The sequence below is a fragment of the Oenanthe melanoleuca genome, chromosome 14, assembly GCF_029582105.1.
Source record: "Oenanthe melanoleuca isolate GR-GAL-2019-014 chromosome 14, OMel1.0, whole genome shotgun sequence".
Taxonomy (NCBI): domain Eukaryota; kingdom Metazoa; phylum Chordata; class Aves; order Passeriformes; family Muscicapidae; genus Oenanthe; species Oenanthe melanoleuca.
The window spans coordinates 5,529,176-5,546,692 of NC_079348.1; the positions used below are offsets into that span (position 1 = coordinate 5,529,176).

Genomic DNA, 17,517 nt, shown 5'->3' on the forward strand with positions numbered 1-17,517 from the left:
TTCCTCTAAGGGCTCTCTAAAAGAAATTCAGTGTTCTGCTAAGATAAATTGGTATCAGGATCTTGCAGCCAAAGTGATTGTTGGTAAATCAACAATTGGCAAGTACAGACCTTGACTGCTGTGCAAATGTCCCTGTCCAGCATTCCCAATATTCTGCTGTGTCAGTTTTCCTGTTAAAAAAGACTTGGTTCTGGCAAGGCCCTTACTGGAATAAATACATTTGGAGTAATTTAAAGATGCAGTGTTTATAGCCCAACTGGCATCACACCCTAGAGGACTTAAACTTGCTAAGGAATCTGCCAGAAAAGCACAAAATGAGTGGCTTCTGTCTTGGTGTGAAGTTTAACAGCCTTCCACGTCTGGGACATCTCATCTTCATTTTCAGGCAGACGTTGAGGTGACCTGCCAGGAGCCACGATGCACTTCTGATGAGCAACATGCACACATAACGTTGCCAAAATCCACAGCGAGCTCCTCAGCAATTTCCAGAAGTGTTAGTAATTTTGAGCAGGGAGCATGAAAACAGCTGGTATTATTTAAAAACTGAACAAATCTTCAAATTGGCTGATTCCGTTGCTCTACTGTTGCAACACAGACCAAATGTCACCTCTCCCTGACTGTTTCAGTCATGACTTCAGGGAGAATATGTGACACAAGGCTATGGAGAGAAGAAGTCAGAATATTTAATTTTCAACATGTTTCATTTCTGACCTCTTTGAAAACTTGGAATTTGGGCATCAGAAAAGCTTGGTATGGCAAGAATGTGAGCTGACAGCGAGGGGTTTAGAGTGCTGCCAGGGCTCTTTCTACCAGGGAATCTTCCTAGGACAATTAGATTCCATGCCGAATACTATTACTAGGGAAAAAAAAAAAAAAAAAAAAAAAAAAAAAGATTGCAGACACGTAGAATCAGCAGCAGAAGCTTTCTCAGGTCTTGCAGCAAAAGGCTGATTTGGCAGAGAGAGTCACGCTTCTACACCTGCTTGCAAGCTGGGTAGGAAGATATTCCAAACTGACTGTGAATTTCATTAGAATCCTTCCACCAGAGCCACTCATGGGTGTGGTGGTGTGATGGCCTGCCAAACAGATGGGTTGTGAAATACACAGCCCATCTGTCTTTATCATGCTTGTTTCCTCTTTTATTAAAATGTTAATGAATATAGTTTTTATTTATTATGCCATGACATGTGCAGCATCACTTTCCAGTAGACAAATGTGCAATCTGCATAACCGTGTGGGCTGACAGGAAGGTTTCTTCTGCTGAAAAGAAACTTCTTCCCAAAGTTCCTCTGAGGGAAGCAAGCACAAAGAGCTCTGAGCAGTCAGAGGCGTTTTCTCACTTCTGCAGGGCTTTTGACAGGCACTTTCATTTTTTTTTTTTCTGTTTTACCCATGCTAATTTTCCCAACAGATTCTCCCTGGAAGGTTCACCTGTCAAACCTTGACCCGAAGATGACTGGGGTCACTGTGAGTGGCCTCACTCCAGCCAGGACCTACCAGTTCAGGGTGTGTGCAGTCAACCAGGTGGGAAAGGGCCGGTACAGCACTGAGACCAGCAGGTAATGCAGCCAGTGCCTGTGTGCTAAAGGGAGGGAAACATGCAAGGAATAAAGTAATCTTCTGCACAATGCTTGGGAGATGGAGAAGTTGCCATTTCCCAGGGCTCTGCAAAGTGCTCTGCAGATGGCAGGAGTTGGGGATGATGGCATTTGGGGGATGCAGGAGATCAGCACATCATGGGAGAGGTGTCCTCATACTCCAGAGGATCAGTTGGCAGAATCTTGGAAATGGTATTTTGCTCTTGTGCTAAGCCCCAGCAGTTAGCCTGGGCAGGAGCACAGCTCTCACCCTGTCATGGCTATGTCACTTCTGGAATTTACCCAGATGTGACAGAGAAGGATGGCTTCATCATATTCAGTTTCAAATGCATCCCCCTTCTTCTGTGAACCAAAGCTTGCTGCTAGCTTGAATTGCAGAACAGCTGAACTCTAAATGGCTTTTTCAAAATGTAGGAGTTTGATATGAAAAATATTGAAAGAGCTGAAAGAAACAATTTGGAAGGAGTCACAGACACTGGACCTGAGCTCTTACTCATTCAGGCTTGTAATCTTTTTAAAGAATTGTAGCAGCCTGGGTGATTCCAAGAGAATAGGGTTACCTCAGCTGTCTGTCTTCTTGCTTGCTTAACTGATTTCCTATTATGTTGATTTGTTGTAACTATTTCATGCATGTCTTCAGCAGTTTGATCAGTATTATATTTCTTTCTGGTCATCAGACTGTGATAAAAGAAAGTGGTTCACTTGGAGTGGATACAGGAAATAGACTGTTATTTATGTTTTCTTTCAACACTCATGTCCATCACATTCTTTTGTGCTTAGGTTGATGCTACCTGAGGAACCTCCCAGTGCCCCCCCTAAAAACATCGTGGCCAGTGGGAGAACCAATCAGTCCATCATGGTGCAGTGGCAGCCTCCTCCTGAGAGTGAGCACAATGGGGTTCTTCATGGCTACATCCTAAGGTGAGTCCTTTCTTAACCTGGAAAGTCCAGAGAGAGGTCCAGGTGTGCACAAGGCAACTCAAATGGTGTAAGAGTGTAATAAAAGCTATCTCTAATTGAATTAAAGATATTAGTTATTGTTTGCAAATGCTCAGGCTGCCCTGGTTTGTTAAATATGAGAAAACAGCAACTTTTCAAGGGGTCACAAAGGTGCAGTCATTTAAATTCTGGCCTGCCTGTTCTAGAGGGTCTGGGGGCTCCATCAGCTGCTCCAAAGGACCAGCTCCCTGTGGAGACTCACAACATCCTTTTATTCCATTTTCAAAGGGAAGTGAAGCACAAGTAATGCAAGTGTTCATGTGGGAGGCTGGTACAGTGCAGCCTATGCAGATGTATATTTGCTTATTACAAGCTCAGCTCCCTGCTCAAAAGGTTAATTAAATTTATCAAAGACACAACAGGGCTCCTGCCTATGGAGGAGCAGCAAAGAATCAATAAACTTCAGTTTTGTGCCAAACAAAATGGAGAGAGGGAATGACAGGTCAGATGCTTCGTGGCAGACCTTGGTCTGGTTTTGAAAATCAGCCACTTGAGTAAGCTCCTTTCAGCCCTTTCTGTATTTATTAATTCACACATTCAGGCAGGTAGCTGGGAATCCTGCACTCATCCAGTCTGGCTGCTTACACAAGATTCATTGTGTTGGAAAAGGTGTTGCCACACTTGAGAGGCTTTGCAGAGCATTTCACTTAGGTGATTTTTTAGGACTCACTCCTACCCAATTCCACTACAGATTGCTGCTCATTTGGCATCCTCCACACCCTGCAGTGCTAGCAGCCAGCTAGGGCCACACCTCTAGTGAGGAAGGCACTATCTAAATTAGAGTTTTTGAGGAGAAACTCCCAGCCCCTGACATATTTCCAAGTAATGCTTGCAGCCTCCTGTGGGCAGGCTGCTGACATTTTTAATACAGTGTCCTCCAGAACTGTAAAAGATAACTAAATGCTGCAGTTTAAATGCCAACATCCTGCTCATGCTATGCTTCTGCTTTTGCTGGCATGGATGGAAAGGCTTTTGTCATGTTAAGAGTGTTGGTGAGCTCCCAAAATAGTCTTGGGAGGTTGTCTCTGTCTGCAGGCAGAGTTGAGTCTGTTCATCTCCCTGTCAGCTGCACAGAGCCCCTTGCAGAGGGGAGCCCCTTGTGCAAGTGCTGTTTGGTGCAGGGTTTTAGGGCTGGGCTCAATTTAAAGTGTTTTGTCAGCAATCAGTGGGGAAAGGTGCTTTAACTTCTGCCTACAGAAAGACCCTTGTCCTGAGTCTTGGGTTCCCATTTGCACAGAGTGCAAACATTGTTTGTGCAATTCTTCCCTTCAAACTGATCTCCTCAGGGTAAGGATTAGTTCCTCAGGTATTCCCTGGGAGTCTTTGCCAGTCTCAGCAATAAGTCCTTTAAAAAACAATCCCATAGGCTTCTACTTCTGGCAATCTGTGCTGTTTTCTCCTTATAGCATTTCCAATAATGTTTAACTTTGGTACTTTCTACAGCATTTATCTGCATAATTGATCCCTGACCTTGCTGTAACATCTCTTTCCATTTTAATGGTGCTCATATTCATTATGTTCAATCTGTGAACATTCTTGGTGTCTTCCTGCTTTGTCTTGACAGCAGAGCAGAGAAACCATTTATTCAACAGGAATTTAAGATTATCACATAAAAGCACAACTGTCCCAGGTAATAAACCAGGCTGTTTTTCCACGTTAAACTGTGTGGTCACAGCAATATGCACTGAAGAGCAGTGTTCCTGCACTGATTTCTGCAGAATCAGGGTATAGCAGAATGAAAAGCACCAGCCATCCCAGAGACCCAAAGCTCAAGACATGCAAGATGCTAAATTGATGGAACACCTGATCTTTAAAAGTGAAGGTGCACTGCACAAGTCATGTGGAGTATCCATCAAAGTCCATGGTGAGAAAAATCATGAAGACATGACATTTCTGAACTGGCCTCCTTCCTCTGCCCTTTTTCTCACTGCCACTATTGCATTCAGGGGTCTGCCATGCTAACAGCATAACAGATTAAATCACAGGAGCACTTCCACCTTGTCTGCTGGGCAGGAGTCACAGCATTGCTGCACTAAGAGCTGACTTAGTGAGCACACACCCTGCACAGGAGGTGAAAGAGAGAAAGGGGGAGCAAGACATTCAGGAAACTCAGCTGAGGGCTGGTATTTCTTTATTTCCATTTATATTTAATACATGGAATCGCACTTGTGTAGCATTACAGATATAAAGTGAGCTAAAGGATGGTCAGGTGAGCAGCAGAAAATAGAGGTGTCAGTGATTAGGAACTGATCTCTTTATAGGAAGATTTTAGAGCAAAAATCACTGGCTGAAACTCATGAAGTTGTCTAGTCATAAACATTGCACCAATTTAAGATGCAATTTAGATGAATTTAAAACACCTCTGTAAGATGTCAATGAAATTGTTCTGTGTCAATAAACTTTTGGTGATTGCAGTGAAGAATGGGTAAGAATGTATAAAAGTGTGGTGAATAAAAATACAGATGTTTCCACATTTGTCTTTTTCATGGAATAGTAATGCCTTGTGTCCCTTTTTTGGCCTCTGTTGTTTGATTTTTTGAGAATTAGCATATTGGGAGCATCCACTGTACCTCTTTCCTAAAGGAAGGAAAACAAACAGTATTATTCACATTCACAGATTTGCAAGGTTTGTTTGCTTTCTATAATTTAGTTCTTCTCTGTAGTTTGTTGGCCTGAAGAGACACATCAAAGGGGCTCTGTTTTCTGGAATACAGTTTTTACATGGGAAAATAGATTTGGTGTTTGAGCTTCCCATGTCTCAGCAGAAAGAGTTTCAGGGTATTTACCACCCAGCTGTGTTTGACACAGCTCTTCTCCTGGAATTCCAGTGCTTACCCAACCCTTCAGTCCCAACTGTATTCAATCCTTATTTTAAATATTCTGTGAAGTAAATTCTGGTGGAAGCCAGAGGTGCCAGTGGCTGAGATTCCAGGAGGTCAGAGCCCTTCTGAGCTCTTCCTTTCCAGATTTCAGAAGTGAAGGAAAAAAAAACCATTTTTCAGGCTGATGTACAGCAGCACTCTGATAAAAATCACATCTGGGCTATTTTTTGTACTAAATCACAGCTTTTACTAGACAAGCCACATTTAAAAAGCTGTAATTTTTCTGCAACCATAAAACAGGATAAAATACCCGTTTTGTTTAGCCCTGAGCCTGTAATCTAAGTGAGATCAGATTATAAATACCATAGCAGTCAAACATGATATGGTCTTATCAGGAGTTGCTGTGTTCCTCCTGATTATTTTTCATTATTCTTGGTAAAATTCTGCTGTAAAACTTTGCATATTGCATCTTCACAAAGGAAGCTCTTTTGCTAATCAGGACATTTTCTCTAATTGATACCATCTAATTAACCAGCTCATTCTTCTCCCCATGTGGCAGGTATCGCCTGGCCGGCCTCCCAGGAGAGTACCAGTACAAGAACATCACCAGTGCAGAGATCAACTACTGCCTGGTGAAAGACCTGATCATTTGGACCCAGTATGAAATCCAGGTGGCATCTTACAATGGAGCTGGGCTGGGAGCCTTCAGCAGGCCTGTGACAGAGTACACACTGCAGGGAGGTGAGCAAATCCCACCAGCACCCCCTTTATCATCCCACAGCATCCTTGGGGATGTGCTCCTGGCAATCCCACCTGGGAAATCAATGGTCACTTCAGTCAAATTTGATAGACAGCTTGGAGCAGGAAGCACCTGCAAATTTCAAATGCCTGAGCAGAGCTGAGTCTCTGCTCTATCTCTGCTGTGGGAAAAGCTGGGAGTGAAGTCAAAAATTATCTGTTTGGTTGACCCTCGTGATGACGTGTTGCCACACTTGCAGGTCAGAGTCAGCTGCAGCAGAAGTAATAAATAGAAATGCTGATGAGAGCTGAGGTCCTGGGGAATGGATTTATGGGACCTGTGACAGGCAGGGGCTGAGGTTACCCTGCCAGGAGAGTTAGAGAAAATATGGCAGAGAATTAGTTTTATCATGGCCAAGGCATGCAAGATGCTGCATATGCATTATAGGAGACAGAGTGAACCAGCTGCATTAGTTCTGATAATCACAGAATACCTTGTTTTAGAAATATGGAATAAATTGTAAGGGAAATGTAGGGAGAGAAATACAACCTGTGGAGAAAGGGTTCTGAAGTATTTCAGGAATGGTGCAGATACTTGCAAAGGGGAAGATAAAATGATCTTTAAAGCCCTGATTTTTATGCTACAGCTCCTCCACACTTTTCTAAGTGCTTTAAGAAGAGAATAAATTACACCAACAAAAGGATATGTAATTACTTTTTACAACCAGTGTAAGGCATGTTTACACCTCTAGATTGGTATAAAAATCTGTAGGATAATTAAGTGCCAGGTCCTTAAGGCTTCCATATATTCCCATAATTGCAGGGCTGTGCTGCATGCTGAGCACTGGACAGTGCATGGGCTCAACTTCATTGGTCATAAAACAATTACACTGTTTTAAAACCTTGAAGATTTACAGTGCATCAGTTAATTTTCCATCAGTGAAGAAGATGTAGTTGTTTGTTAATTGTTGCTAGGAGTACATTATAACATGATTAGATACAGTTTGAGGTGTAGGGAGATCTTTAAGAAAAGATAATTCATATGCAACACTAATTAACCACAACAATTAGAAAAAGAACTATCTGTATTTTGTCTTAGGGCATGTCAAGTCTCATAGTTTAGAGGAGCCTAGGCACACTCAACCTCATTCTGGAAGTATTTATAGCAGACCTTGAAATGTTTTTCTTGAAGTCTTCTGCTTGCATCCAGGATTAATGTTTTCTATCCCACTAAAGACCCAAGCTCTGCAGAGAGTTGGTTTGTCCACAGAATTTGAATCCCTTCTGTGATTATGCTTGTAATTCATTACCTTGTTTATTTGCACATTTTAAGCTATCATAGCACCTTAACCTTCCATCTATTAAGGCCCAGGTTTGGACTTCACACTCTTTTTTCTTAAACCCTGTAATTGACTCTAATTTCCCTTGATATTATGTGCAGTTATTATCATCCTTTATTGATTGGCTGTCTGTTGTCATTTATAAGGGTATAAATCCTCTGTTATAAATTAGGTGTAGTCAGTCCTGCATTCATGTTAATCAGCAAGAGTGTTCAGACAGCAGGCCAACCTGCAATGGCCTCTTTGGCTTCATGTAATTCCTCAATGCTGGGTAGACATGGAAGAAAAACTAGATATTTCTGATTTATTTCATATTGGTATTTGCTAATAGCTGTTAATAACTACTTCATGGATGCTGCCACCTCCCAGTGAACCTTGTTGGATTCACCAAAGGCATATATCCTGTTTTAAAAAGAGTTTGAAGTCTTTTTACATTTAGAGCTGAAAAGGGAGACTGGTTGGTATAAATAAAATTTGAAACTGGATTCATATCCAGTCTCCATATGTAATGTGCTACTGTCCAAATCTCTGCTCCTTTGTGTTTATTGTAGTTGAGAAAAAACAGGAAAATCTTGTGACTGCTTCTCGCTCCTAAACCAGACCAGCAGGAGTAAGAAAAAGCCATGTGTAAAAATGCCTTGTAAATCATATTCTGATTTTAATACCAGCAGAGATAAATGTCAAAGACACACACTCCCATCCATCCCCCTCTCCTACTACCACACCAGCACTGCCTCTGCTCTGACATGCATTAAGTGATGTGAGCTGTGCTGGCAAGAACCTGTCTGTCTGCAGATGAAAAATCCCTCCTACTAATCAAGTGTGCTGTGCAGCCAGACCTGGGAGGAAATGAGCCCTGGGAGCAGATCAACCCATTGGCAGGAGCACATCAGCATATTGGCACCTTTGTCATAGGGGGTATTGACTGGCCATATAAGCTGTGGATTTATACCAGGAGCTAGTCTATTAATCCCTTATTAGTCCTCTGGCATTGCTTTAGCCACTGAAAACTAATCAGCTGCTCCAAGCTCCTCAGAAATCACCAACTTCCAGAGCACAGCCAAGCTCACGAGGTGCTGAGGGATCTGAACTTGGAGGAGGCTGGTGCACAGTGTCAGGGAGATAAAATGTCAGAAAGACTTACTGGCAGAGCACTGAACATCCCAGCACGAGGGTCAGACAGGTTGACTGTCTCTAAAATCTTGAAAGTCTTTTCAGAGTGATATTCAGCCTAGTCCTTTGATGCTCTGTATATATAGGTCTTTCATCATCAGAGTTTCTCCAGCTGTTCCTTGCTTTGATGTTACTTTTCACAGGGATTTGTGCCAGCCCTCTGCATAGGGCAATTTTACTTATTTAAGCAGTGTCCTGCAGGACTTCTCGTTGCCATATGAAAACCTGAAGTTTCCCAATACCTTTCCATGTAAGAATAGCTTTGTGAAAGCATAAACATCTTTGTGTGGTGGCAGCATTGTCTCTTCCCTGTGCTTTGGGCATGTTTTCCTTTTTCTGCAGGTTGATTGATAAAGCAGCAGCTTCTACCCATTACTTTGGGTCTGTCCCTTTTATCTCACCACTGTGAATATCTCTGAACTTCTCTCTCTTTTCTCTCTTTCACCATGCCTTAGGTTTAGGCAGGGCAAGGTTTACAAGTAGAGACATTGCTTCCATTAGCCTCTCCATTGACATTAACTGCTTCTGTTTCTGCTTTTAGTGTCATGTCTTTCTTTTGATGCATATCTCAAAAGCCAGTCTTATGTCCCAAAGTTCAGAGATCTCAACATGTACTTGAATGTTTTGTTTTCCCTTCTTGCATGGACACCTTGCCAAGCCAAGAAGGTCTGAGCAAAAGCCCTTCCTGAATAAAAGTCACCAGGCTGGTGAGTCTTGGTTGGAAAGGATAAAAGCAAGAGGAGTTTCTTCAGCCAGGTCCAAAGCAGCTTCTTCCACAGGCACTGAGATGTGTCAGAGAAATGTATATGACTGAGGTAGGATAGCCAGAGGAAAGCTAGTTAACTGAAACCTTCCTGCTTTATATGGGAAATAATCTTGAAAAAATAATCCCTGACTGTGGAGTGTCCTCTGTAACCATTCACTTTACCTCAGTGAAAAGATATGTTCCATAGTTTTTCCCTTGGGCTTTCTTGGCAAAAATATCTTAAAGAGCTTGGTTCACTTCCCCTGGGGATCCTCCCAATAGCCTTGGAGCACCCATGGCTGTTTTGGGCCCAGCTGCTCCTGTGCAGAGGCAGGTTGGAGTTGTAGTGGCTGGGGGTTGGTATCTTGCTTAGATATTTACCATCTACTGCTTTATTTTGTTTTGTAATGATTTCACAAGGAAGTGAAATTAGCAGTTGTCTCAGAGAGCCCCCTGCCCCCAGCTCTTACTAAAGAAATAAAATCTTGTCTGTGTGAGACCTGCAGGAAAGGAAGGAGTTGTTTCCTCATCCCAAGAAGCCCAACTCATCAGTTAGTGCCAAATCTCACAGTGCTGAATTTCAGAGTTCAGATTTTCGGATGTGTAGAGTTTCAGAGACTGCTGTTCAGAGCACAGAATGCCAGCAGGGAGCAGAGGCAAGAGGCTTCCCAGCAGGAATTACAGGCTCCACATCCCCACCGCTCCCTTCGGATGTGCAGCTCAGCACCTCAAGCTGATGCATTAAAGGAACAACCAATCCTCACCTAGAGGAAGACCTGCAGTTCCACCAGCCTGCCTGAGACAGGCAAGCTGCCACCCCAAAGGTCAGGAGCTCCAGAGGAGCCTTTTTTCAGCCTGTGTTGTGATTTGTGTTCAGGAGCAGGAGTCTGGTGGTCAGAAGCTCTGCAGGGTTTACATGCTGTTTGCACGTGGCCAGAGACAGAATAATTCCATGTGCACATGCTTAACCTCAGTGCCTTGTCTCCTCTCAATTATCTTGTCAGTGAAACCCTTTTAATGGTTTTTATCTAGAGTGCTTCCATGACCTTTCCCACTTGGAATGCTGCACATTAACCCACAGTCCCGGGGGCTGAGCTCTCTGCAGATTTCCAACCACATGAACTTTATCAGGAGGAAAGTAACAGTTGGTTGTGTCTGACCAGTTTGATCTGCAGCTCTGAGATGACTCCCAGATGGATCTCCAGTGTGAGATGCCTTTGGAATACTTGCAGACATGATGAAGTACAGGTTTAAAAGCTGGGAGTGTAAATACTTGGGGATTACTCTTGAACACCTGTTTGACATTGGCAGCTTCTGTACAGCTTGACAACAAATTTGTAGGAAGAGGATAGAAATCTACCACTAAATTAGAAAATCCTTTGTGCAGACAGCCACAGCTTCAGGAAGTTGCTCTCCATGATCTTGGAAAAGTATTTGAGTTTTGAAGTGATCAGAAGGTCAATTCTGATTTAGCTTCCCTCAAACTTCTTTTCTTTTTAAAATGCAGAACTGCTCAGATACCCAAGGAAGTCTTTAATATTAGGACATAAAAGGAGAATTTTATACTGGCACTTTGAGGTAAATTTGAGATTATAATGCCAATATTTTACTGATTAGAAAATATAAAAATGTATTACATTATGTCTTCTGCAGTATAATTAAGCTCATGCATATCAGATGGACCATGTTTCCATCTTTTAAATACATTAATTGATATGCAGGTGTTGATTTTTCAATAAAGATATCCAAGTAGGAATTGTGATATAAATCATGATTGCCAACATTCTGAAGGTTTTATATTTTCTGTTCATATTTTTTTCTATTTGTAGTATTACAGCAGATATTTTCTCTGCTATGACCATATATTCTTGTTTCAGAAAATTATCTCCTAATGAACAAAAAATATTTCCCTTTATAAAAGAAATAACTAATGCATTTGGTTATCCACATTCCTAAAACTGGAGTAAACCTATCCTCCAGAGTTTGCCTGAGCCTTTATGAGGACTGTGAGGACCACAAATGAAAACTTGGAGCTTGGTGATGCTCAGCTGATTTAGCCTTCCTGACAGGAGGAGATTAATCTATCAGTGGTATCCTGGTGAATTTCTGATAACAAACTAACATGAAGACCTGTAACACAATTTTCTTCTGCAATAACAAATCTCTGGCAGTTACAATGTCTGAATATGCAAATATGCAGGAAAGTAAGAATTTTGACTTGTGAAAAATTTAATGCATGTCAACCATTAACTATACAAGGTATTGCACACAAAAGCAGATTCAAATAAATCTTGTGGCTCTCATAATAAACAGTTTCATCAAGAACATGGATAAGAAAAAATGCATTTACTGGGGGACTGTAGCCAAAGCAACTCATTATGACTGTAGGGTGACTTTAATATTTATGACTGTATCTCAGGATGATTTGGTGAATCCCTTAACTACAAAAACTTTATGATGTCTACAGGTCATTCAGATAATAGTATAACCTTCCAAAAGCACACAGGGAATTATGATACATGGCAGGAAATAGGGCCTGGATTCTAATGAAAATTTAGAGTACTATCAGATAAACTCTGCTTCCAGAACTCAATAATTATGCAGAGTTCATAAATTGTGACATCAAGTTTTAAATTAGGGCAAGAAAGTTCTGGCTAATACGCAGCTACTGTGGTTAAAAAAAGTGTGCAGAGTGAAGTTTGGAGCCATGGCAGAGTCTTCAGGGAATTTTAGTGACAGAGGGCATGGAGTGGATGTTCTTGTCATTTCAAACCTGACATCCTTGAGGATTTCTCCATTTTTCTGTGTTGATATTTCTGGACTGTGCGCATCTCTGATAAGTGTGCACTGTCCTGTCTTACTGTAGTGCCTACACTAGTTAAAAATAATGCCCTTGATGTCTCCTCTGAACAAAGAATAGCTTTTGGTGAGAAAAGGGGGCAGTTTTGCATTTTTGAATTTCTTTTCTTCATTTCTTCTCCACCCAAAGACTCATCTTCCAAAAAGTAGTTTGGAACTTGAAAGGTTTCTGCCTTGTTTTTGAAAAGTGTGGAGGAAACCCCCATTTCTCAGTGGGAATTGTGGATACTCCTTAGAAGCACAGATCATTTGGCTTCAGTAGAAACTTTCCCTTGGAAGCAGAAGGAACAAAGTCTTCCAGGCTTCAAAACCACTTGTGGATAGTTCCTCTTCCATAGAATACAAATGCACATGGTTGTCAATAGTGATATTTTTAAAGCATTATTAAGCTTATTTTATAGGATTTAAAGTGTCTTAGTCCATTTTTTTGTATTCAGCAGTTTTCTTCTTAAAATCGCTATAAGCTTGATAATTTCAGAAAAATAGGCCTGTCTATTAATATTCTTTCCTCTGAGAACTATAGAAATGAAATCTTTAAGCAGTAGGTTGAAGAAATTGCTTGGAATGAGACCTTTTATTAAATGGTGAAATATTTAAGTGCTGGTTTGGTTGTTTGGAGGCAGTGTGCCTTTATGTTCCATGCTTTCTTTTGTATTGAGAAAACATCTGTCTAATTAAATCCTTGGCATGAAATGTTTATGCAACTTTAGTAGATTAGAGGATGTATTGGCTCAGAATATATATAATCAATTCAATATACATGAATGCATATCATATCAAGATAAAATGAGAACAACTCCCAATTCCCAAGAAAAATCTTTACTGCATGTGATATGACTGGTCCTAATTCTTTAAGCAGCAGTAAATAATAAACAGATGCTGTTGCCAGATTATAATTCACAATTAGAACCTTAATTGTGCGAACTCTGTGTTTTCTTGTCTGATCTGGGGAATTGAGCAGCATTCAAGAACTCAAGAAATTTCTCTCAGAAACTCTTCATTCTCTGTGCACTCATGGATGACTGAAAGAGCTGTGCTTACCTATCCTTACGTGGCTCCTGCCTCAGGTCTTTCTGAGAAACTCCTCTGCAGGGTAATAAGCTGCAGAAACCATTTCTTCTCCTCCCCTTGAAGGAATCTCCAATACAGGATGAGAAATTAACCCAATTACTCAGCTTTCCAAATCACTGCTGTTTCACAGGAAGTGCATCCTTCTCTCAAGGTTGTTATTACTCTGTGACTTGCCAGTGACACTCAGTGGGTTCCGTGCTCATTTTTCTCTTTTTTCCCCTCATTCCCTCTCTGCTCTGTTTTGTTTTGTTCCCTCTCTGCAGTGCCCACAGCTCCACCTCAGAACGTGCAGGTTGAAGCTGTGAATTCCACAACCATCCAGTTCCTCTGGAACCCTCCACCCCAGCAGTTCATCAATGGCATTAACCAAGGGTACAAGGTGAGTACAGACTTCAGAGAATGTCTGCACTAACAGTCCTGGTGGAAACCTGCATTTCAACCTTATGACCTCTGAATTTCCAAAGTGACTCTGTCATTCAGGAGTATCTTACAAGGGTAAAATAAAGAGAAAAGTGAGCAGACATTCCTGATAGGGCTTGGAGCAGCCTGGGATAGTGGAAGGTGTCCCTGCCCATGGCAGAGGTTGGAGCTGGATAATCTTCAAGGTCTCTCCCAACCCAAACCATTCTCTGATTCTAGTATTTGCAATTTGTGTAAGTTCTGAAAAAGGGAATGTGTCATAACCTAGAAGTTCTAATTCATAGCTACCTCTAATTTATGTTTCCATTTCTTCAGCAATGCTATAAAAGAAGCAAAATTGTCGTTTGTGTCTGTCAGTGGCCAATGAAAACTTGTGAAATTATCAAAATTTGTATTTCTGTGATTGCAGTAGATTGGCACAGCTTTACCATCCTGTTTCTCCCAGGGGTTAGGAATTGCAGTACAAAGACTGTGTGAGATCATTTCTGTCACTTATTTCTACAGAGTAGTTTTGTGTATGATTTATAAATTTCTAGTAGTCACAGCCAGGCCTTTGCCTTTCTTAAGGATTAAACCCATTTTCCCCTTTAACTGACAAAATTGTTCACCTGCATTTTCATTGCGTGTTCTTGTTTCCTCAAGAGTTCAGTCCTCTAAAGTTACAAATGCTGATTGTAATCCACAGAGGTGATTTAGAAAAGAAAATAAAACTTACTATCTTCTTCAGCCATTACACATTTTTATCTTTTCTTTGAAATTTATTTGCATTTCAATAAGTTGTAAAGTGCACCTTCTCAAATATGAAATATTCCTAACAAAATTACTCCTAATAGTCCCCTAACTGTGCTGTCTGGTTATCAGAGACTCTACACATTGGATAAATGTGTCAAATATGGCTTATTAATTTCAGGTATCTATTCATGTTTATGAGCCTGAAATCAATACAAGTAGCACGATTTACACAGGTACTGAGTCAGGCCTGGAATTTTAACATCCTCCTGTAAGCCACATGATAAGGATTTTTGGACAAAATAAAAATTTTATAAACACTTTCAAGTTTTAGACCTCTAAGCCTTTAAGGCGATTTCAAAAATTGTTTCAGAATTTCAAAGTCATTTGCCAAAAATGAATTTTTTAAGTCCTCATTTAGGTACCTACACGAGGTATTGCACTCTCAGAGATATTGATCGCCCAGAACATCCACTGAGATGAATGAAACCTGGAAGACTGAGCTCCTCTGACAAGCACCCTATTTTAAATGCATGAAAATGTCTTCAGGAGTCTAACTTTTGGGACTCAGGTGTTGAAAATTGTAGTAATCATCTTTACAACCATTTTCTATTCTTTCTGTAGTTCCAGAAGTGCTTGAATCATTCACAGTGTGGATGTCCCCAGTCCACTGAGCTTGTAATGCTCCCAGCCTGTGAGACAGGGCTGCTCACTGGGGTGCTAGGGGAGCTCTGGCAGGGGGAGGAGGGTGTGTGTGTCCCCATCTCTGTCCCTCTGATTCCAATAACCTTCCCAGACTGTGGGATCTTTAAAGAAAATAAGATAAAACATTCATGACAGAGTAGCACTGAAAGTACTTTTCCTCCTTCAGCTTGCTTGCAGCAGCAGGGACTGGCCAGGCTGATGAGACAAAAGGCTCGTGTCATCTGAATAATGATTTGCCATAATTCTGGAATTGCTCAGTAGCAGCCATGGAGAATTGCAATGCTGGTGTATCCCCATCAGCAGTGAGTGTTACAGACATCCCTCCAGTGTCACAGTGCTGCATCCATCTGTTCAGCATCAGAGCTGACAGGAGTTTAACAGCATTGCTTGGTTCTTTGCAATCAGATTAAGATGGTTTTGGCAGCCAAACCCACTTTGATTCCAAACAGACACAACTTCTAATGAGAGCTTATCCATGTTTAAATTTCCCAGCTCCTGGCGTGGCCGGTGGATGCTCCAGAGAGTGTGACCGTGGTCACCATCGCTCCGGATTTCCACGGTGTTCACAGTGGCTGCATCACCAACCTGAAGAAGTTCACCCCCTACTACACCTCAGTGCTGTGCTTCACCACGCCAGGGGACGGCCCTCGCAGCCCCCCCCAGCTCCTGCGCACCCTGGAGGACAGTGAGTACCCAAATTCTTAATCTCTGCTTAAATTTGATCTCAGCTTCACAGCCACTCTGCAATCTCTTCTCCTGTGACCTCCTGTCAGATGAAAACCTCAGCCAGTTTTCCATGGGTGTTCTTTCAGCCTGTGGAAAATATTTGATTTTTTTGGTTTCATTATGGACAAAACCTGGATGAATATTTTTATATTGATGATTAGCTAAAGGCTTCATAATCTGGTTCAGCCAACACACAATGTATTATGTCTGTTAATCCTTCTGCTCTTAAATCCATGTTCAGGCACTCAAATAAATATAAATTGATCTTCTTAGGAACTGAGCACTGGAACTTCCTGTGGATGTCAATGATTAATTTACAATTGTTTCCTGCTGTTACTCAATAAATTGAAAATGTCTGTATCTATATTATATTGCAAGTGTTTGTGTGAAAGAACCAGGATCTCAGCAAGGCAGTATCTTGCATCCTGAAAAACTAGAGGCAGGAAATAAAATGAACTGGATGGTTTTGCATATAAATTATTTCCTGCATCAGGAAAAGGTTTGGTCTCTGTGGCCCCTTGAAGTTGTTTTCTCAAGACACATTTGGGCCTAACAAGTGCAGTGTGTGTCTGATGCAGATAAATTGCAGTGGCCCTTAGAGCCAACTGTGTCCACAGTGATCCTGGCTCTGGCCAGTGCTTCAGGAGCATCATAAACACTGCTGCACATTTGCAGGTTTAAACCAGAATAAAAAGTGTCTGATTCATCCATTAAGATATTGTTTTTAGAAATACTGCTCTGCCTTAATAGGGATCTCTTGGGTTAGTCAGCGTTCCCGTAAAGGAGAATCCGATTGTCATTAACATGCACAGGAGTGAGGCTCAAAGTGCTAATCCAATTTTTCACAAGATACTTTTGAAGGAACCTGGAGAAAATTGCTTTCCCATGGATTTTTGCTGGTGTGGTTACTCTCCTCTGTGTACTAGAGCAGGTTACCAGAGGTAGGAATTTAAGGAGCAGAAATCTGTGTGAGCCACTAATCTGAATTCCCACTTGTGTGTCTGGGATGAAAGCAAAAGGTGTGGTGGAAGGAGAAATGTGCATTAGGTTCCTCTGTGCAGTATCAGCTTTTTTGCCCATTTTCCTAAGGAAAAAAAGCTTTAGCCAATGATGATTTGTAAATGTGTTTGAGTTCATCTGTCTTCTCCCTCTCAGCACAGTAGAACCCTGTGGCTGATCTCAGTGAGTGCAGAAGGGTGAGAAACCAAAGATACAAAACTCTTTGGATTTCACAAAAAGTAATCAGCTGGGAAGAGGAAAGGGACTGTTAATATTTCTGCTGAAGGAAAGGCTGCAGAAATGAACCTTAAATGCTTTCCACAAAGTGGGAGCAGGGGCAGAGTCATTGCCTTGTTTCATTGAGGCTATCTCAGGGAAATGTTGGGGTCACATGGCATTTTAAACACAAGAAAATTCCACTGGGAAACCAAGAAAGAGCCAAACTTGTATTTTCTAGATAATCTGAGACTTTTCTTGGTGTGTCCAGCTACATGCTGCAAGGAGCCTCAGCAGGAGAGATGGGCAGAATTTATTTATTTATTTATTAATCCTGTAGAATTGCTTCTGTGGGTTTTCACAGTGATGGAGAAGTT

The 17,517-nt window shown here is 41.5% G+C and overlaps 1 protein-coding gene across 3 annotated transcripts in view; it reads left to right on the top strand.

The window, feature by feature from the left end:
* SDK1 (sidekick cell adhesion molecule 1) overlaps positions 1 to 17,517 on the top strand; it is a 385,780-nt gene that overhangs the window by 266,001 nt on the left and 102,262 nt on the right. For all 3 annotated transcript variants that reach the window (XM_056503413.1, XM_056503412.1, XM_056503414.1), the window contains 5 exons: positions 1,412 to 1,559; positions 2,379 to 2,519; positions 5,979 to 6,160; positions 13,609 to 13,724; positions 15,692 to 15,884. In XM_056503413.1, coding sequence (XP_056359388.1) covers positions 1,412 to 1,559; positions 2,379 to 2,519; positions 5,979 to 6,160; positions 13,609 to 13,724; positions 15,692 to 15,884 — 780 coding nt within the window. The remainder of the gene's footprint in view (positions 1 to 1,411; positions 1,560 to 2,378; positions 2,520 to 5,978; positions 6,161 to 13,608; positions 13,725 to 15,691; positions 15,885 to 17,517) is intronic.